The following is a 21,472-nucleotide window of genomic DNA, read 5'->3' as shown; positions in this document are numbered from 1 at the left end:
TCCTTCTGTCAGTATCCTGTCTGTATTCTTTAGTATAGTTTAGTATAATATAGATAATAAAATAATAAATTAGCCTTCTGATATCAATGGAGTCAGATGTATCATTCCTCCCTCTGATGGGGGTCTCAGAAAATACAAGAAGTTTTAAACAAAACCTGTATGGAAAAGAGTAGAAGCTTCCCCAACAAATGTGTATTTACTTGGAAGTTCTGATTCACTGTTACCTGTGTGGTAGCTGGGGAAAGAATAGCAGTGAGGTATCCAGAAACCTTATACCCAATAGATCATGGCTGGAAATCATTAGTCAAGGGCTGTTCTTCTGCTTATTAACCACCTGGTGAGGATTTATCTTGGAATAGTAGAAATCCTGTCTTTTTGATACAATGTTGGTTTTGCTCTTGGATGATGGAAATCAATCAATCACTTCTCTAATGATGGAAACTAAAAATAGAAAAACATGACATGGTAGTCTTGTAGTGTGTGTAAACACAAGAGAAAAGACTAATAAACATAGATAATTCTTAGAAAATGGTGTTCTTGGTTCTTGGAAAATGGTTTTCAAAGACCCCTTTATTAAACACATGAAAAAACTGAAAATCAGCAAAACCCACCAGATCCATCTGCTCAATTAGCTGTGCTCTGCAGAGATAAGATCAAGAATTTGGTGAATTTTGGTGATTTTGGCTTCCCCCACAGGTGACTTATGGCTCTTTTGACTACACTTCTCTGCTCTATCTCTCTGACTACTCCAAAGACTTCGGGGGTGGACGCTTCGTGTTCATGGATGCAGATTCCAACAAGACCGTGGAGCCCCGAGCAGGTATGAGCCAGGCTGGCTGCAGCTTCTGCCATTCAGTGACTTTGCTGGGCTGGCAGGTGCTGTGGGACTGGCTTTGTGTCAGCAGGAATAACGTGGGGTGGTGGAGCATGCTGTGTTCAGGTTGATGACATCAAAAGTAAGGATGAGAGCAGGTTAAAATACAGCCACAGTTGGTAATGTCTGGTGTTAAGGCACAAGAAGTGACTTCCTGGAAAGGTGTAGGGCCAGTTCTGACAGCTTAGCAGGTCACTGTGTGTGGGAAATAGAAATAATAGTAATAATTCTAGATGATTAGCTTTAAAACACTTACAGCATAGTGTAGCTAAAGCTCATAGGCCAAGAAACACATAGAGTATATTATAATTAGGAAATAGTTGGCTACTTATTGTAATAGCATGAATCATAACACCTGTGTTATCTCACCCTTCTCATGAGACTGCAAATAGAATAAAAGGTTGAAAACACCTCTCAGTTGCCCCATCTCTGAGCCAAAATGAGCTTAGTCTGACAACTGTGCAGCAAGAGCAGGGCTAACTGTCACTGCAGCAAATCCAAATTAAAGCAATTTATTTTACACTGGCCTGAAATTCCTTTGCTGCTCAAGGTGGGGCTGAGGGTGGGTGTGAAGGTGATGGATTGCCACAGCTCTGCTGACCTGCTGCAGCTTGATGAACCACGATTTCTTGGCTATAAATCCATCCCTGCTTCCAGGAGGTCTGACAGCTATGAGCCTTCTGATGGCTGTCAGTTATAAATAAATAAAAAACCTTTAAGGCTGGTTTGAGATTTTTAATATGTGGATAATTTGAAACTAGAATTACTCTGGGGCTGCCTAGAGAGGAGCTCAGCCTCAGCTCATCTGTCTGGCAGGTGAGTGCTGAGCCTCCAGCAGTGTTACCTTTCATAATGCAAGATCAGCCACACTGCTGCAGGGAAAAAGAAAAAATGGGCAACTTGATATTCCTGCTGTGTTCTGCCTTTTTTTTCCAAGACAGAAAAGATGGAAATTTACTCATTTAAAGAGCCTCAGTAATTGTCTGCTGACAGTTGTTACCCCAAGCAGAACTGACTTCAGACTATTGCTGCCTGCAAATTGGGATGGGAGTTCTCTGAATTCTGGATCATAGTGATCAACTCACCTGCAGTGATGCTGCTTTAGATAAACTCTGAGATTACCTGGGTTTGCTAGCAAGAGCTGTGTGTTTGATTATTTTGTCTTTTATGATTGGAAGTAAACCCTAAACTGAAAGCTTCACCTTTTGAAAAATGCTGCTGCCAGTACTTTGAAAGGGAACACATTATTTTTCAGATGCAATTCTAAGATTACCAGATCTTTATAGCTGTAGAAATCACAACTGAATTCTAGGTGTGTGTGGGGAGCTGTCTCACTCAGCCTGGCTGCAGTGTGCAACATGCCCCTGACTTAATTTCCAAAAGTCTGTAACTGTGAAATTGCTTCCATTCAGCCCCATCTATTCATTTTCAGGTTTTCTGCTGCAAGTCTTTGCTCTTGATGTTGTTTTGGGGGAAGAAGGGGAAGCTGATGAAATCCAGAATTTTCTTTTTGGCTGTCCCTTTGCCAGGGGAGTGTATGGGCAGGGTGTGCCCCAGGACTCCCCTTCTGAAACAGAACAATGCTCAGCTCCTCAGGAATAGCACAAATGTCCCTCATGGACACAGGAGAAAATTAATTACACTTTTCTAACACATCTCTGTTATCAGAGTTGTCAGGGGTCCTGTGATTGTGTCACAGCCTCTGGTGCACAATCCCCACTGACATCCTGGGAGCAAAGCAGAAAAGCTTGAGAGGTGAAGCACAATGTGAAGGCATTTGCACTTATTTTTCCTCTTCCTGCTAAAATGTGTTTTGTGAAGGAATGACCCCAGGCTGCTTTCTGTTGCTGGTACAAGTTGATGTATTTTTCATGTTCATAATGTTCCTCTGCAGTGTTTTTTCTCTCCTTCTGTCTTTTTGGCTTTTCTTTCTTTGTTTTCTTTTACACTTCTTTTGATCCTTTGTGCTTCTCTTGTCACTCCAACTCCACTTTTAAAACCACATGTTGATGAGCTTTCCTGTGTCTCATTTAGGAGCTCCAGGCTTTTCTAGGGATGACTGTCATAATCACTGGTTCAGTTTTCATGCCTGACAAGTCATTTACTTTTCTGTGTTGCTAATGCCACTGCACTCTTAAAACCTGGTACTTGTCTCACACTTAGCCTGCATTTCTGGGGACCTGATTCTGAGTGCCAAAATGAGCAGGTTTCTTTTCCTGTGAGCAGCAATTTGTTCAAGTGTCAGTGGGGAGCAGAAAGGCATTGTTAGTGATGCAGCAGAGCAGAAAAGCAGCAATTGGAAATCCAAGAAAAAGCAATTAAACCATTGTGGGATGTCCTGTGTTGGAAGGTGCTGCCTGGGCGAGTCCCACTGCTGCTGCAGGTGCATTTGCAGCACTGCACAGGTGAGGATCAGTGTCAGCAGGCAGCTGGGCACAGGGAGAACTGTTCTGCCAGGAGTGGAGCCTCAATTAAAATGCTTTTCACTTCCCTTAGTGCTTATCACTTGCAGATTACCTAAGAAGTCTCTAAGTCCTGACTCTCCCATAGTTGACTGAACAACTCTCTAATTTATAGGATGATCTCTAACATCCCCTAGTTTGGTTGTTAGCAAACATTTAAGAAGGAATTGTGATTTATTAACATTGAGGCTCTTTAGATTATTTTTTTAACAGAAATGAACAAGTCAGCAGCAGTTCAAGTGTACAGACCTTTGGCTGATTCATAACCAGACATGGCATGAAGGAACACATCTTTCTTGGGCTCTGATGGGCTTCAGAAGTGAATATTTGTCTTTTGACATCAGTCAGGACCTCTCTCTGTCACAAGAAACTCACTGTACCATGAGGAAGAAAATTCTTAATTGCAAGGGATATACAACTCGGAATTTTTTTTTTTTTGTGACAAAGAAAGAGATCTAAAGTAGAATCTTCCTTTTAAATATACATGGAAATTCTGTTCTCAAAATTGTCACACTGGGATTTTTCTACCCCTTTGCACCAGGATTGGCTCTGTTTGAGGACTGTAAGAAACAGAGGAACATTTTGAAAATGAGGCCCTTAGAAACTAAGCCCTTTCAATATTAACTCTTCTTGCTGGTCTGAGACTTGTTTTAGTAATCTGCAAGACATAAGGAGGAATAAGAATAAATGGCAAACATCAAGGCTTTCATTTTTCAATCACAAAATTGGTATTCTTTCTTCTGCTGCTAGACTTGTCAGTATATATAGTTCATATTTTATTGAATATTTATTCATAATCGGTTAATATTCATATATTAAAATTTCATTCTTTTGCAGAGTCTTGTGTGAATTTGGGGTCTGGCAATATTAGGCAGGTCCCAGACTTCACTTGATCATAAAGTGCAGATGAAACTGCTGTTGGAATGAAATCCCAGTTCTGGTTCTGTGTTCTTTATTTGCATGTGCATTTCTTGGTTTGAAGGTCAGCTTTGCTGCACTTCTTTTCAACTTACAAGGGAATTTGTTCTTCATACAAGTAATTTATTATACAAAGGCAGAAGGAAAGGTCACAATCACTTCTGTGTGTTCCTGGGAGAAATTAATCTGTGGGGCAAAATGAATTCTGTACATTGGAAAGTGCAGTGTGACTCTTTAATCTCAAACTCAGTGTATTCTCATTTAGTGTTTCTGGAAGTGTAAAATATTTGATTTGAAGGTCTAAGATATTTGGGAACTCCCCCCATACAGACAGTCTCATCTTCCTCTGTATTCAATCCACATCCTCCAGATTCAGTCTAGATCATGATAATCTTCCAATTCCAGCTTCAGTTTTATAAAAAACTGGGGCACATCTTGAAGTTTAATCAATATCAGCTGAAAGCTGAGAATAATTTTTAAGAACTCCCCAGAAGTAGCTGTCAGTCCTGGTGAGGAACAAATGGAGGCAGCGCTTGCAGCTGCAGTTAGCACTAGCCATGCAAAGGACAGCAATTCTTCCTGATTTGCAGAACTCATCACAGATTGTGCCAGGGACTGGTGAGGGGATTGCAAAGAGTGGTAGGAAAAGGAGAATCTGCTGCAGTCATGTCAAAAAGACAGAAAATCCTTATTTCTCAATAGAACTTGCTTTTGGTTTTGTTACCTGTGGAAGAATAACTTCTTCCAGGCAGGTTTTGTATTCTGATGGTGTTTGCTGCCAGGTTAATGAAAAAAACCACTATTTTAAGTGGCAATAAAGCAGTAAGTACCTGGTAGTGCAAGTGTTATTTGTGATTTCTGTGAGAGAGCTGTGATAAATGCACTGCCTTGCTGAGGCAGCTGTCCCTGGGGTAGCAGTGATCACTCACATTCCTGCAGCACTGGAAGGATGGAGGGTGCTGGGGAAGAGTTGTCCACAGAGCATTGTGAAGCACTGCCATATTCAGAATTAGCCTCTGAGGCTTTCCCCTGCCATGAAAACTTGGTTCTAAATGACCACATGTCCTGTTTGTGCCTTTGTGTACTGCATGTGCAGGCCAACATTTCAAACATTTCAGTTGATACTGGTCAAGAAAATATGCAGCAAAGCTGAAGGCAGAAAGCAGTGGAAAAATCAGCTTCAAAGAGTTCATCCATGAAATGAGGTAATGTAACAGATGAAATAAAATACCAAAGTTACTGCAGGTTCAGCTGTGGCTCAGCAGTGAGGGTTCATTTCTTGGTCCCTAAGCTGTGTGTGAATGTCACAGATGCTCTGATGGAGCCTCTTTAAGGGCTGGTTTTGGAATAATTGAGCAGCAGGGATTACCCTTGTGCTTATGCTTCAGTGCTTTACTAAATTGTAAGGATGAATTGCTTCTTACTAGAATTTGGGCACCCATGATTTGACCACAGCTCTGCTGGAAATGCCACGTTTGGCAAGGTCAGGAAAAGTCACCTAGGTGATGCTGAGGTTGTTAAATGGGGTTGGAGCTGCAACACTTTGTTCTTAGTGAGAACTTTTTGTAGGAGTCACATTCTGAGCCCGGGTGCAGCTGCTGTGGCAGAGCAGAGCAGACCTGAGCACGGGCTGGGTGAGGCTTAGCCTGGAGGGGAGAGCTGCAAAATATCCCTGCCCTTCTCTGGGGAGAAGAGATGGAGCCAAAAGGCCTTGGGGAGACTCATCATGGATGTGGAGAGAGCAAATATTCAGTTTTCACTTGTAGATACCCCCAGGGTTGTCACACCTTCAGAGTGGAAGCTGCTGGGATTTTGAGCAACCAACTGTAGGGAGAGAAGCAGGCAGGGGTTCCAAAAATCCAGCTGCTGATATCTGAAAATGTTTGTGTGCTTTTAGCAGGAAATAAATAAGTTCATTCTTTTTCTTTGAAAACTGTGATCTGGAAGATTTCCAGACCCTTCTGAATTCAAAGTAGAAGCAAGTACTTTTCTTAGAGAATTGTTAATACTGCAAATTACAGACTGGCTGTGAGAGACTTCACTGTGTGAACCAGTGATTTTATGGATAAAGAAGTTTCTGTCTAGTAACTAAATATGGGACAAGTTTGTAACTAGGATTTGATACCCATTGCAGGTAGTTTTTTTGAGGCCACAGAGCCTAAATTTTCATTTTATTTTAAATCTAATTTATTTTACTTATTTAAAATAAATTTGGTTTAAAATTTATAAATTTTTAAAGGTTATTAAATTAATTTATTTTTAAATTCTAAATGTATTTTAAAAATTTATTGAAATTATTTTGAATTTAATATAATTTAATTCTTCTGTGCCTGACATAAATGTAGCAAAATGGTTCAAAGAAGCTTGTGCCCTCTCTTCTGGGATGCTTTCTTCACCCCAGATCAGGGCATTGCAGACATTGTCAGTCCAGGTTCCTTTTGTGGGACTTGCTTAAAGCACTTAAATTCCCCCAATTCAACATTTTTAAATAAGTAATTGAATTAGTTAAATAAATTTTATTGTGTGCTTGCAGAAAACATTATTACCAGTTTATTTGCCTAATGATGTGATGGGGTTTCTTGGACAGTCTACATGAGAATGAATTGGTGATTAATCCTAAACAGATGCAGAGGATGAGAAGACAACTGTTGTGCATTTTCCCTGGCAGTGCTCCTGTCTGGCTGTCACTCAGCAGCTGAGATGCAGCTTTTCCTTCTTTCCTGAGGAACATTTTGAGCTGATAAATGTTAGGCAGAGAGTGGAAGCTGTCAGTGCCTGAGATGAAAGATGCTGAATAGATCTGTGGTGCCAGATAAACTATTCATGCTTCCCTTTAACCAGACAGAAGAGTTGCTTCACAGAATTCACAGAACACTGGGTTGGAAGAGACCTTCCAGAATTCCCAAAATCACTGGGTTGGAAGAGACCTCCAAGACCATCCAGTCCAACCCAGCCCCAACACCTCAACCCGACCCTGGCCCCCAGTGCCACATCCAGGCTTTGTTAAACACACCCAGGGATGGGGACTCCACCACCTCCCTGGGCAGCCATTCCAGAACTTTATCACCTTTCTGGAAAACACTTTTCCCTGATATCCAGCCTGGATTTCCCTTGGTCACTGGAGAGCAGCAGAGCTGTGGAGGGAGAGCTGCAGCTGATGGCAACCTCCACTGAAGGGTTAAAACTTTTGTCTTTGCAGGCCGGGTGTCGTTTTTCACCTCGGGCTCAGAGAACCTGCACCGCGTGGAGAGGGTGCGCTGGGGCACTCGCTTTGCCATCACCATCTCCTTCAGCTGCGACCCCCAGCACGGCATCGGGGACCCCAGGGTCACAGGGCACCTCTGACTGCCCTGCCACAGCAGCTCTGCAGGGAGAAAGCAGCTCTTGGAACCTCACCTGCAGTCAGAACTGCCCGGCTGTCACACGTTGTGTTTTCACAGCTCCTTTGCCATCAGCATCACAAATGGTGGCTTAAGGAGCATCCTACATTTGATGCATTCTGAAATTGGTTTGACTTCATGTGTCAGAGAGACAGGCTGCAAAGAAGAGAGGATGGGCTCCACAAAGAAGAGAGGATGGGCTCCACAAAGAAGAGAGGATGGGCTCCACAAAGAAGAGAGGATGGGCTCCACAAAGAAGAGAGGATGGGCTCCAAAAAGAAGAGAAAGTGGGCTCTTCATTTTAAATGATTTTAAAAGTTTTTCAGTTTGAAAGATACAAGCAGTCTTTTGGGCCATGGCTTGATGTGACTCCCCAGGCTGCTGTTACCTGTCCAGTTCTTTCGTCTCTTCATTAGCAGTGTGGTGTAGAAAGTCTGACCTCAGTGAATTGAGCCTAAGTGAATTGAGACCTGAGTTAATTGAATGTTACTCTCTAGGACACACCTTCTGTTAAGAGGGATGGATTCTCCTGAGTGTGGCATCAGTGGGGAATACACCTGGGCCTTGAACTTTTTTTAAAATTTAATTACTACTGATTCATAATTCAGGAAGTCTCTCAGGAGCTATTTTTTTATTTCTCTTTTCCAGTTTAGTGTGAAGACTTTTTCTGTTAATGAGGACCCTGAATATTAAATTGCAGGGACTTCCAAGAGGAGCTGTGTGCAAACACATGCATAATCCTGCCAGATAATTTGGGTATTTTTACTGTAATCAAAGATTTTTGTGGGTCTGGAGGTTGGTAAATATAATGGTAGAAAAACCTATTTTTTTTTCTCAATCAAAATCTGAAAGAAACACATTGATCTGGTTTATTACCTGGGTGTATGATTTCTTTGAAAAACTGAAAATCTGTGAATGTGCTTCGATTTTTTTTTTCAATTTTATGCATACAGTTTGGACTTTATAGCCTTTTATGGAAATAATAACTACTGGGGGAAATTACAATGAAGATCAATATAAAGAGGAATAAGAGGGCACTTGGACTTGTGAGGGCTCTCATTGGGCACACCAGCAAGATTAGTCCTCTGTAATTTCATTTCTTTGTTCTGAAACTTGAAAAAGTCTTCCTTGTCTGTTCTAACAAGGGAGAATTGTTAAATTGGCTGGATGCAAGGAAATATTAAAGTCACTTGGGTTTCATATTGAAATACTTGTCTTTAAGCCTGTTTTTTCCAAGGAATTTACATTACACCATATTTTAAGTCTGTGTGAAGGCAGACCAAGACCAGCAGCAGCCTGAGCTTGATGCAAATGTAGATTGAAATGAGATTTAAATGCAGGGCTTTTCCCCCAAATACCTGATAGGAATCTGAGTGTGTTTGTTGGTAACTCCTGTCATGCCAGCTGTGAGTGGCACTTCTGGAGCTGCTCTCTGTCAAATCCTGCTCAACAAGATCATCTCAGCCCAGGGGGAAATCTCAGCTCATCTCCTCTTGGATTTTCATCTTGCTGAAGATTCTGTGTCCTGTAATAACTGCAGCCCATGGTGCATCTCCTGCTGGGAGCTGATGGATGCTCAGAAATAAAATCAAGCTGGTTTTTGTCTTTTGGAGTCTTTAGTCCTCAGTAATTTGGTCATTATGGTGACCAAACCTGTCACCTGTGATTTGTTGGGAAATTGTGCACTGTGCATGGCAGGAGAGCTGTTGTTTGGAAAAAAGCCAAATATTTTGTATGTTTTAGTGCCACTGAGATTCTTCTGTTTAGAGCTTCAATATCCAGACTGCTAAAAGCAATGCCTAAATCTAGGGAGAATTGAAATGGCAAATGAGGAAGTAAAGTGCAGTCGGAAAGTTTCTGAAGGTGGCCTCCAGCAGGAAGCAGTAATTGCAGAGTGGAATTTGAATTCACTGCTTAATAAGAACAAACCTGGTTGAATTTATTTTAGGCCACTGAAATACCTTAATAACTTTTTATTAAGGGTCTCTCCAGGCATGTAACTCTGAACTTCAAATATATTCATTTTTGTCCTTTTGTAGGCTCAGCTGCCTGGGAACTGCAGGGCTCTGATTCTTACAACTCTGGCTGCTCCAAGGGCAGGATTTCTTCAAGTAGTGAAGAAATATTCAAGTAGCATCAATCTGATGGGAACCTGTTGCAAAGAAGTGCTCTTAATTGAGCAGAGGTGATGTCAGAAGGTGGCTGGATGTGTCCCAGCTCTGTGAGGACCTTTCTGAAGAGCCCTTGCAGTTAAAGTCAAGAAAGGTCAGAGCTTGTGCAGTGGGAATTGGGGCCCAGTCCTGGTGGTAAAATTACAGCTTTGCACCTGAAAGCAGACTTGGTACAAGTGTCTGGGAATGCTGGGTTGTACTTGGAAAGGAAATGACTTGGAAGGAAAGGGAAAGGCTGCTGTGTGAAAAGTCCCAGAGTAAAACAGAAGGTGCAGCAGGAGAGCAAGGCAGATTTGGCTCCCTACAGTGAGACTGAGTGAAGCCTCCCGAGGACTTCTGTGAAATTGTGCTACTTTTAAAACCATATTTCCTTTCAAATGTTTTGTGGAATATCAGGAGCTGTTGAAAAATGGGCAGGTTTTGTAGTCACACTGGGTTTTTAGTGTACACCTACCTTTCAGTCCTGTAGCAGGCATTCCATTTGAATTGTTTTATCCCCTGTGATTCTGGGAACTCCAGGTGGAATTCTTGGCATTCCTCATGGATAACATTTTCATTGTGTAAGCAGTTGTGGAATCATTGTGGCTTAGAATTCCTTGTAAGTCAACTGAAGGTTTAGGAAGACACATTTATTTTGAGATTTTGCTGAATATGTATCATCCACCTGAAATATTCTGCACTCCATCTCAGTTCCAAGCCCAGAAATGTTTACAAACATACCCTATTTACAAAAAAATATTTAAATTTAGATTTATAGCAGAAATTCAACTTCATATCTCATTTTTAAGGTCCACAGCTATGTAGATTAGGAGGCTGTAGCACCTAACAATGTGCACATTAAAATAAATTAGCTGAAAAGGCACTGATGGTCACTGTGAGTAAGGAAACCTGGTTTTGTTTCTTCAATTGCATTTCTTGGTGTTGAATTGCTCCTTCACAGCTTTCCCCAGAAAAAGAAGATGATACTGTTTTTAATGTCAGAGTTCCTGGTGTTCCTTCTCCATCCAGATATCCTTCCACAGTGTTTGCTGGGGATTTGGGGCTCTCTAAGCTGCCCATGGAGAGCTCTGTGCAATATTTTTGTCTTGTCTAAATTCTAAAACAAGGAAATGCTGCTGGAGGTCAGGGTTCTTTGAGTGGGGAGGAATAAAAAAGTAAAATAAAAATAAATAAAATAAAATTGAAATTAAAAATTAATTTTAAAATAAAATCCCAGCTCCCTTTTTGAGCCTTTTGTAGAAACCCAAGCACACACTGCAGGAGCAGCAGAAGAGTTATTTCCTTTCTGAACCCCAGGTGGCTCTGGCACACATGGATCCTCTCAGCCTGGGAAATGCAGCTGAGGCATCTCCTGGAGCTGGGAATCCTCTGCTGAGTGCCCCCTGCTCCTTGGGAGCCCCTCAGAGCTGCAGCTCTGCCTTGCTCTGGGTTTTGGGAACACCCTCAGCAAGCTGAGAGCTCATTTGACATCCTTGGCTGAGCCCTGCTTCAGCTCTCTCCTGCTGATTGTTCATTTATCCCCAACATGAAAACGTGGGAGTTTTTATCTCCTGGGAGTGCTGCTGCCTTTGTGTAACTAAAACACTCAACTCTTTCAGGGTGGGCTCTGCAAAGGAAATAAATAAATAAATGTGCAGTTTCCCAGGTACACATCTCTTTGGGTGTGTCCATCATCTCCCCTCACATCCCCAAGGAGTGACCAGGGGACAGAGCTCAGGGCATCATTTATTCACTGCCTGGCTGCTCCTTCTGATCCTTTTAGCTAACATGGGGTAGTCAATGTAAAATTAATTGTCAAAATTATATTTTTTTATTATTTTCTATTAATATTTATTAATAGGAATTGTATCAATTTTTATTAATAGTATTTAATAGTATTAAACAGTATTTTTATTAAATAAAAGTATTAATTATAAATTGTATTAACAGTATTAATAGTATTAATAGTACTTTTATTAACAATAAAGAATTATTAAATAATATTAAATTAAATAGTATTTATTAGTATTAAATATTACTATTGCTATTAAATAGTAATATTTATATTTAATATTAATAAATATTAGTATTACATACTGTTATTACTTTTAAATATCATATGTATATTACTATTTATTTACTATTTTTAAATATTTATTTCCTATTTATTTATTACTATTTATTACTATCATATGTATTATTACTATTAAATATTATATGTATATTACTATTAAATCCTATATGTATTTCAATTAAATTTTATTAACACGACCTAAATTAATTTCTAATCTTTATTAATAGGATCCTTTATTAGAATTATTTCTAACTCAATTTTTTGGTGATTTTTCACTTCTCAGCATTGTTTTTTTCCCAAATACTGTTTTTCTTCTAGCAGAGGCATTGTCCATGTTTAGCCCAATTATTTCAGAAATATTTCTTTCCATCTTGCCTGTTCCTCTATAAAGCTGAAATCATGACAAGGTGAGCATTCTTGAGCATTCTTGTCTTTCCTGACGCCTCCTGGACAATGAGGAGGGAATTTTGGAACAGAGACCAGACAGAGTGAGTCACACCTGGGACCACAAGAAATGCCTTGCTTGAATAATTCTGACTCTGGAATCAGTAAAGCAGCCTGGAAGTACCATCTGCTTTCTTTATGTAGTATTTTAAAGCATTTAATTAAAAATATCTTGGTTTGCTGCTGAATAATCCTGAGGCTGCCCGTGGTGGGTGAATGCACGAGCTGCCAGCTCAGACTGATGGTTCAGAATGAGCAGCCCTGGAACCTTCCCCTTTCTGCAGGGAATCTTCTGTTTATAGGGAGAGCTGAGATTTGTGCTCATGTTCCCTGTTCCTGGGGATTTCTTGGAATAGTCCTCCAGTGTCTAAAAAACTCATTTTAGACACGGATACCCTTCCTATTCTGTAATTAACAAACCACAGCAGCCCCCCCACTCCCAAAAAAGCACCAGCTGAGTTCCCGAGCTGTGATTTTTCTGTTCAGACACCTTGAGGATTTGTCTCTTTCTTGTTCCTCAGTTTATACAATTCATTTAAGCTGTTTATATAGATGCCTGGACACTTTGCTGCTGACTCCACAGAAAAAATATCTTGCTGTTTTCTTTTGCGAGAGCTTTTCCCTGCCAGGGGAAGGTCTCTGGGTGGATTCCTACCTTGGAGGTGACCTCCTCAGCATATTAACTTGCCAGCCAGACCATTAAATCTTGTGGGAATAAACAAAGGCAGCTCCTGATGGAGTCATCCTGCATGTCTTGGCTCAGGGTGGTGGTTTCTTCCATTCCCTCTAGCAGAGAATTGTGTTTATTTCTGATTTATGTTCCTGAAGAGCAGACGTGTTCTGGGAGTCCTCCCTGCATAATGGGGCTTTAATTGTGCTTCACTGAATAACCTTGTACAAAGAAGGTTTTACCAGGTGATTCAAAACTTAAAAGGCTGCTCTGAAAGAAGACAAACTCTGAGCCCATTTAGTCCCCCCACTTCTCAACACAAAAGAAATGAGAGAAGTGATCTGGGATTATTTCTGCTTTGCTGTGGGCCATAAATGTGTGTTTTCTTGGTTTCTTTATATTAAAGGGAAATAGGAATTAATTTGAGAGTCATTCTTTTCCACAGGGATGAATATGATCCAAATAAACTTTGACTAGCAGGGAAAAAGCAATTCTCCAGAAGCCAGCCAAGCAGGGGGAAGGGAAATTTCAGGTGGTGTTGGGCAGAGAGCAGCTACAGGAGATTTCTCCCACACTGACGTGGCTGTGTCACTTTGAACTGACATTTTCTCCTCCTCGTCACCAACATGTTTTATGAAAAATCCTCTCCTTAGGATTTTTCCCTCCTAAGAAGCTGAGAGGCCTCAGGAACAAACTGTAAACAATTCTTATCTGCTGGAATGCAGCAGGTGGATCTGGGATTGGTCTCATCTGGTTGTTTCTCATTAATGGCCAATCCCAGCCCAGCTGTCCAGACTGTCTCAGTCACAGACAAACCTTTGTCATTCATTCCTTTTCTATTCTCAACCAGCCTTCTGATGAAATCCTTTCTTCTGTTCTTTTAGAATAGTTTTCATGTAATATATATCATAAAATAATAAATCAAACCTTCTGAAACATAGAATCAACTTCCTCATCTCTTCTCATCCTGGGACCCCTGGGAACACCATCACCATCACTCTGCTTTAATGTTTCATCAGATCACACAACTGGAAACTGAGAGCTTTCAGGCAGCAAAGCCCTCCTGCTCAAACCTTTTACAAAATTTTCAATAGGACCTCTTGATAACCACTTGTTTCAGCCATTTATCCTGTCCATCCTCTGTTTGAATTCATAATGAACAGTGAATGTGATAAAATAAGTTAAGTGATGCTGCATCCACCTATTTAAAAAATAAATCTTCTGCATTTATCAAATGGGCATTTTTTAAATGATGGTGTCCACACATAGCTTGTGTCTGTTGCACTTTTTCTGGAACTGGACAGAATTTAGACCTGTAAATAAGAAATAATCCAAGAAGACATTAAAAGTGAATTAAGAAATATACAGAAGTGTACAGAAAGTTTCCCTTTGGGAGCAAAAAGGGTTTGAAAATTTGTGGGTTTTGGAGCTGTAAGAAAAAACAGGAAAAAAATTGATTTATTAATCCTTTAGTGGGGCTTTAAGGGAATCTGCACCTGCTCCTCAGTACCTGGAAACCCAGTGCTGCCCCTGCCCATTTGCCCTTTTTAGGGAAACATGCCTCCTTTTTAGGCACACATTTTGATGGAGATCTTGATCCCTTTAGACCACGAGCAGGAAAAATCTCCTTTCTCTGCCTCAGCAGAAACACAAGACTGTGGATTCCTGTGGATTTCTCAGGAAGGCTGTGCCCTCCTGGAGCAGTGCCCAGCTGCCAGCAACTTGAGACCTCTTCATTTTGTTTTTTTTAATGCCTTTAGCCCCTCCAGATGGGCATGAGTCAGTGAATTCCAGTGCTGCAAAAATTATCACCTTCAATACAAGTTAAACACGTTTTGACTCTGTTGCTAATTTTTTACTTAAGGCTTTGGAGCAGACTGCTAAAACTTGTTCTCTTCCTAATCATCCTCCTTAAATGAAATACTTCAGCCATAAAGCATGCACAAAAGGACAGTAATCAAAAACCTTTCCATAGCTGAGTTGTACAGGAAGATATTTCTGAGATGTTCAGGTCTAAATTAATGATTCTGTCCTCTGGTCAGGCCAGGTTTGTGATCTGCGGGATCTGGGCGAGGCAGAAGTGAAGATGTTTGATGGCCCAGCCCCCCTGGAGTGGGAGGTGTAATAATTCTGTAATTGTGGTGCACTGGTAAAGGGTTCTGTGTTAAATTTACAAACACCACAGGGTCATTAGGAACTGCCACGGCCTCTTGTTAGACAGAACAAAAAACCAGAAATCTTTGAGCCTTAAAGCCTCGTTTCTAATGAATGAAACTGAGGAATGAGTCAGTGGATCAATTAGCTTGAAAAGTAGCTATCACTGTCTGCCTGTCCCCTGAACAGGGTTGGTGACCCCTGGTTTTATTTCCTTCTGGCTCTGGATGGATGTGGGGCTGGGAGAAGGTTCAGTCACTCCTGTTCTAGACATCCACAGCTTCCTCCCACGAGCTGCGGGGGCTTGTTTGTCCTGCAGAGGAGATAAAGGATATTCCAAATCTTTTAAATTAATGAGATTTCAGTTCTCTAACAGCAGCACCTGCTTGCTGAGTGCATTCTCAGTAGTCCAGCTGCACTAGAGACAAGGATTTTCCAGTTGTGTCCATGGCCCTGGAAGGGGAGGACAGCACATCTGAGCCAGCTTTAGTCATGGAGCATGCCAGGGCTTCATGTTTGCATCAGTGTGACAAGTAAAATCTGCCTCTAAATTACCAGCCTTGAAACTGAAAAATTATTATTTTGTTGGGAAGAACACAGGTGTGGAGAGAATGCTGGGCTTAATGAGCTTATCTAATCCCAGTTTCCTTCATAAGTATGAGCCTGACTGTAAATACTGAAGCTCTTTTTAGAGATAATAGCCAAGAATGCTTCCTAACCACAGGAGGATTTACCATTCCTAAACAGCTAAAAAGCTGAAACTAATCAGAAATATGAAAACTCCCTCAAACTGAACATTTTGCAACATGGGTGTGTTGGAGCTGGGAGCTCCCTCTGGGCTGGAGCCAGTCCTTGGCAAGAATTTGTGCAACAGCCTCAGGTGCCACAAACCCTCTGTATTTCTGCAAAATGACTTCCAGGTTGTTGTTATGATCCTTGAGGGTTTTTTTTCCTAGGATTTCTCCCCCCTGAGAGCAGGGGAAGGTTCCTGCCAGGGAGGTGCCACCCCTGCAGCCCCCCCGTGTCCCCCGGGAGCTCCCAGGGTGTCAGCCCTGTCTCCTCCTGGAGACAGCTACTCTAAACACTGGGGATGGTGTTTATCCTCAGGGCCAGGGCTCCATCCATTTGCCCAGTTTATGTTGGGAATGAACAGGAAAATTGCTGCTTGCAAGAATTCTGACTGCACCCACCCTGGACGAGGAGACCCCGGTGTCCCCCAGCCCTGCACCAGGGGGGTGGGGGGGACCACCCCAGGAGGAGGGTTGGGTTTGCTGGGGCTGGAGGGTTTGCTGGGGCTCTCAGCCCAAAAGGCAGCAAGCAGCTGGGATGGGGAGAACACATCTGGACACTGCAGGGAGGTGGTGGTGGAAGGAGAGCCCTATGGAGGGGTTGGGAGAGGATCTTTGGGCTCTTGGTGGGATTCACTGCAGGTGAGGGAAGGGTGGGAGCTCCTGCTGCTGAAGAGGGGCTGGGAAGGAGCAGCTGCTAAACCTGGGTGGCATTGAGTGCTGAATGGCAAGGTGTGACATCCCAAATGACAGGGAGGGAAATCACAGGGATGCACAGGATGGGGAAAGGGAAAAGGAGCTGCTGTTCCTTCAGCATGATAGTGGCACCCTGGAAAATGCTAAGATAAACTCTGAAATGTTAAGCCTTGTGTTTTACCTGCGTAAGTAGTAGTAATTAAAATAATTATTGTATAATCATAAGAAAAACAATGAGAAACTGTATGTTCCTAGTCTAAGGTGGCCATGCTTGGCTGAAATCTATGTATACTATAGAACAATGTAAGTTTAATAATTCACATGAAAGTTATATAACGATAGAATATAAAAGCATATCCATCCCGAACCTATGTCGAGGTCAGATTTGGGTCTGTACCCCTGACACCCAGAGCTCTTCAATAAAAGCACCTACATATAATCATTTCTCGTGATTATATGTTCCTGAATGCTAACAAGCAGAGTCTGAAATGCTGTTTAGAGACATTTCTCCTCATACTGAGGGTTGAGATCAGCCTGCAGCCCTTCTCCAGCCATCCTCTGCTGCTGGCTTCTTGTAGCTTCTTGGGTAAAGAGAGAGGCTGAAGGGAAAGCAGTGCCCTGGTGTGCCAGGCACAGTGCCAGGCACTGTGTCCAGGCAGGGACACTTAGCAGGGAGGAAGGATCCTGACAGCCTTGCTGCCATCCTCTTGCCAGCACAGCACCTCCAAAATCCAGCAGAACACCTAGGGGGACAGAGGCAATGTGTGAGATGCCCAGTGGGAAGTCACTTGCCAGCTGCTTTACTGAGGTGCTGTTTAATGGTTTTGCTAAAGCAGCTGCCTCTGCCTTATTAATTTGGAAGACATTACTGACTGAAAAGCTTAATTCCAGCTCTTACTTTTCCTTGATTCTTTTGCCTTTGGGGCAATGAGAGAATATCCCATAACACCTCCCTTTCTGAAATCACAGGATCTCTTGGAGATCTGCCTTAAACCTTGTCCTCTTGTTAAAAAAAAAAAGGGATATTTAAAATAATGTGGAGCCTACCAGGAGCTTCATCTTCTCAGCAGCCCAGACTCAGAATGGGTGAGTTCTGTTAATTTAGAGCTCTTTGACAAAATATTCAGTTGAGGACCCAGTGGAGTACTCCAGGAGTTATCATCAGGTCATTTGTCCTGCCTGTGTGAGAGCTACAACTCTGGGCAGGTTTGGATTCCATTTCAGTTCATTCACCAGTTCTGTAACCATGGGTAACAGCAGAACTGACGTGGCTCTGCACTGCTGCAAGGAGGCTGTCAAAGTTGTCAGGTTTTAAAATCAACCTGCTTTGATGACTCCTGTGTTCTGCAGCATCTACCTTACAGAGTTTGCCCTGAAAAACCTGTTTAAAAATGACTTTCCCTTTTTTTTGCAGCATTTGAACTGAAAGCAAGACAGAAGAAGTTCAAGGATGCCTTTGCAAAAGACTGGTGTGTTGCCAGAGATACAAGATCTGGCTTGTTCTAATGTCTTCTCTCTTGCAAAAAATAAATTTATTTTGTTCTGAAGTCTGTTGGGAAGGATGAGGTTCAGAACAGACTCTTCCTTCCTTCCTCCAGCACTGGAGGAGCCACAGCCTCTTGGAGGCTTTGAACATTTGTCACTTTGGAAGTGCAAAGGAGATAAATCTGCCTGTGGTCTGGAAGGTGATGCAGCATTGCCTTCCTCAGGCTCCTCTCAGCCTGAAGCCATTTCTCTGTGCTCTCATCAAGAGTAATTCAGGGTGACACATCAAGGATTTCACCTCTGTGTTTGCAGGGGGTGTGGCTGTCCAAGCCCTTCTCCCCACACCTGAACACAAGAACTGGAACTGGGGGATACAAACACCTTCCCCATACCATCAACTCACAGATTTAAAGATTTTTCTTTTTAAAAAAAATTCTTTAAAAAAACTTTTATTGGACTAAACCCAAAACTTGTTGTGGTTTTTTTATTTTGTTGTGGTTTTGTTTGTTTGTTTGATTTTTTTCCTGCATAACAGAGAAAGATACCAAATACCCAAGAGCACACAATGCTCAGGAGGGAAAATATTCTCCTGTATGGATGGAGGTAAAACCCCAAGGGATGCTCCAGCCCTGTCCCCATCCCTCCACTGTGGTCCCTCCCCACTTAAATGAGATCTACAAGGAGCTTTAGCACTGGGCACCATAGGATGGGGAGCTTCACTTTCTCATCTGGCCTAAAAGAAGCTGCTGCAAGGATTGGAGCAATGCTTTGAATTTTGAGGGACATTTTCCATGAGAAACTCACCTTTGTATTAAAAAAACCCCAACACATGAAAGCAGCCAAGCAAAGTGAGTTGGTTGTTATTTCCTCTGCTTCTGTTGTTGGGAATTAATTGTGCTGTGCCTCAGGCAGGCAGAGGTTCCTCGACAGATTTAATCATTCTAAAAGGATGCCAACAGCAAAATGACAGGGAGGTTCTGCTGAGTTTAGCAGTCAGTAATGAGTGCTGGGATAATTCTTTCTGTGCAGGCTCCTCTGCATGGGTGACATGTCCTTACCTGCACTGATCCCAGTGATCCAGGAGGAAAAGGAGAGGTTCTGCTTCCCTCCCTTCCCCTGCTGTTGTGTCTCTAAAGGAAGGGCTTTAAGGAGGGCTGGGGTGTGGCATTCACATTCCCTGAACACAATCCCTTCCCCCAGGGCTTTCTCCTGGGAAGCTGAAAGGCAGAGAGAGGCCTCAGAGAAAAGGGAAACAATTCTTATCTCATTTGCTTCTCCTGTGCTGTGCTCACATGTGGAATGTGTTTGGGGATTGTTCACCCACAGGTGATTGTTCCATTGCATTCTGCTGGGAGTTGTTTTCACTCTTTGGCCAGTCAGGGCCAGGCTGTGTCAGGGCTCTGCAGAGAGTCAGGAGTTTTCATTATTATCTTTTTAGCCTTCTGTCAGTATCCTTGCTGTATTCTTTAGTATAATATAGAATAATAAAGTAATAAATGAGCCTTCTGATGAGATGGAGTCAGATCATTCCTTCCTTCTTTGGTGGCCCTGCATTTATGACACTGGTGCACTGAAATGCTGCTGTTTGTATCAGGAGGCTCATTCCAGCCAAGGCAGGGGTGAAGGAGCATCTTCACTGCCCACTGCCACAAACCAAACACAGAGAGGTTCTGGTCCACACACACTCCCTCTGTCTGACCATGAATGGTTACCCTGAACCCCAAGTTACCCCTACAAGGAGACCTTTTCCCCTTCACACACAGCATCTCTCATCCAGCCACCTCAAACCCTGTCCCACACAACAGTGACACCTTGAAACACCTGCACAGACACTGGAGACAGCATTGCTGTTTTCTAGGCAATGGCAGGAGACCAAGTGACCCCCCTGAGGGCATTTTCTAGCAGGATCCAGCACTGCTGAGCTGCCCTGGTGCAGTGAACCCCCGTGCTCAGCTCCAGCACTGTGGAGTGCTCCAACACCAAACCCTGGGAGATCCCTCCTGGCTTTCATTCCCTCTCTTGTTCCAAGCCTGCCTGAGCTATCAACACCACCTGTGCTTTTGGGGAAGAAGCCTCTGAGCCCCCAGCAGCAGCTGAGGTGAAGGAAGGTAAATAAAAGCATTTGGCTGCAGGGCACAGGGCAGGCAGGGGCTGCAGACCCCTCAAATGTTCCTGCAACCACCCCTCAAGCTGGACACTGCCCAGGGGCAGGAAGCTGCTTCCAAAATGTGGGGCTCCAGCTGATTTTACAATAAAAAAATAAAATATTGTAAAATTTTCTGTAAAACATTGCCTTCTGTGGTGTTAAATGAAAGAAAAAACCCATCTGTCACAAAGAAAAAGGAGAAATTCCATTTAAACCTGTGGGGGGGCTGGGATTTTGAGCAGTGCAATGCTGGGGGCTGCTGCCAGCCCCTGCCCCCCAAAGGGAGAGGCTGGGGGAGCCTGGCACAGGAGCTGCTGCTGCCTCTTGAGGCTCAGGTGTCCCCTCTGCAGGGGTCAGGGGTGCTGCTCTGTCTCCCCTTTTACATCAGGGTTCATTCACCTGCTCCATTCCTGCAGATTTGTGAAAGATAGGCTCAGTGTAGCCAGGAATAATTGCTCTGTGGTGCCTTTCCCTGGGAGGCTTCTTGTGAGAGGCAGCCCTGTGCTTCCCAAATGTCAAGCTGATATTTAAAAGAATAACAGAGGTAGAAGGCTGTGAGCTTGATGGACAACCCTGGCTTGCAGGAGCACACAGACAGATGAACTGTCTCTGCCAGGCTGTGTTTTTGGACACAGCACATTTAGCTTCAGGAATCTCCCTTGCTTTGTTTGGATGGAATCATGTTTGGTTCTAGTTAAGAATTCAGGAGCTGGATTGAAGATGCTAACAGGAGTGCACAAGGAAAGACTAACAGCACCTCAGAGAGATGGGCCAGAACAAGCTGGAACAAACTTGGCAGGTTTTACTCCTCCAGCATTAGCATGGCTTTGGTTTTAGAGCTGCTCCCTGTGCCAAGCATGGCTGACACTGCTGGTGCTTTGATTGTTATTTACTTATTTACCACTTATTTACTACTTATTTACCACTTATTTACCACTTATTCACTACTTATTTACTACTTATTTTCCACTTTCCTTCCAGATATCTCCATGGAGGGGTCTGGGTGGGGTCTTCCACAGTATTGAAGTTCAGCCTTTTTTAATCAATGTTTTAATGACTGCTCTTTAACTCTTCACCCCATCTCTGACTGTAGAAGCATTTCTAGTACTCACCAAAATATTTATTTTACATTAAAATTGGTATGATAAATGGAGAGGACCAGAAAAGCAGAGCCCAAATGCCAGAAGACTTCCACAGGATTAATTTCTCCCTTTCATCTTTTAATTCTCCC

At 42.6% G+C, this 21,472-nt stretch overlaps 1 protein-coding gene across 1 annotated transcript in view; it reads left to right on the top strand.

Moving 5' to 3' along the window:
* OGFOD3 (2-oxoglutarate and iron dependent oxygenase domain containing 3) overlaps positions 1-8,842 on the top strand; it is a 32,795-nt gene extending 23,953 nt beyond the window's left edge. Inside the window, exons 8-9 of the mRNA XM_009094615.4 lie at positions 697-820; positions 7,454-8,842. Of these exons, the coding sequence (XP_009092863.2) occupies positions 697-820; positions 7,454-7,599 (270 nt within the window). The 3' untranslated portion in view covers positions 7,600-8,842. The remainder of the gene's footprint in view (positions 1-696; positions 821-7,453) is intronic.
* The last annotated feature ends 12,630 nt before the right edge of the window (positions 8,843-21,472 follow it).

This window comes from Serinus canaria, chromosome 18 (assembly GCF_022539315.1).
Source record: "Serinus canaria isolate serCan28SL12 chromosome 18, serCan2020, whole genome shotgun sequence".
Lineage (NCBI taxonomy): Eukaryota > Metazoa > Chordata > Aves > Passeriformes > Fringillidae > Serinus > Serinus canaria.
This window is presented reverse-complemented; position numbering and strand designations above follow the sequence as displayed.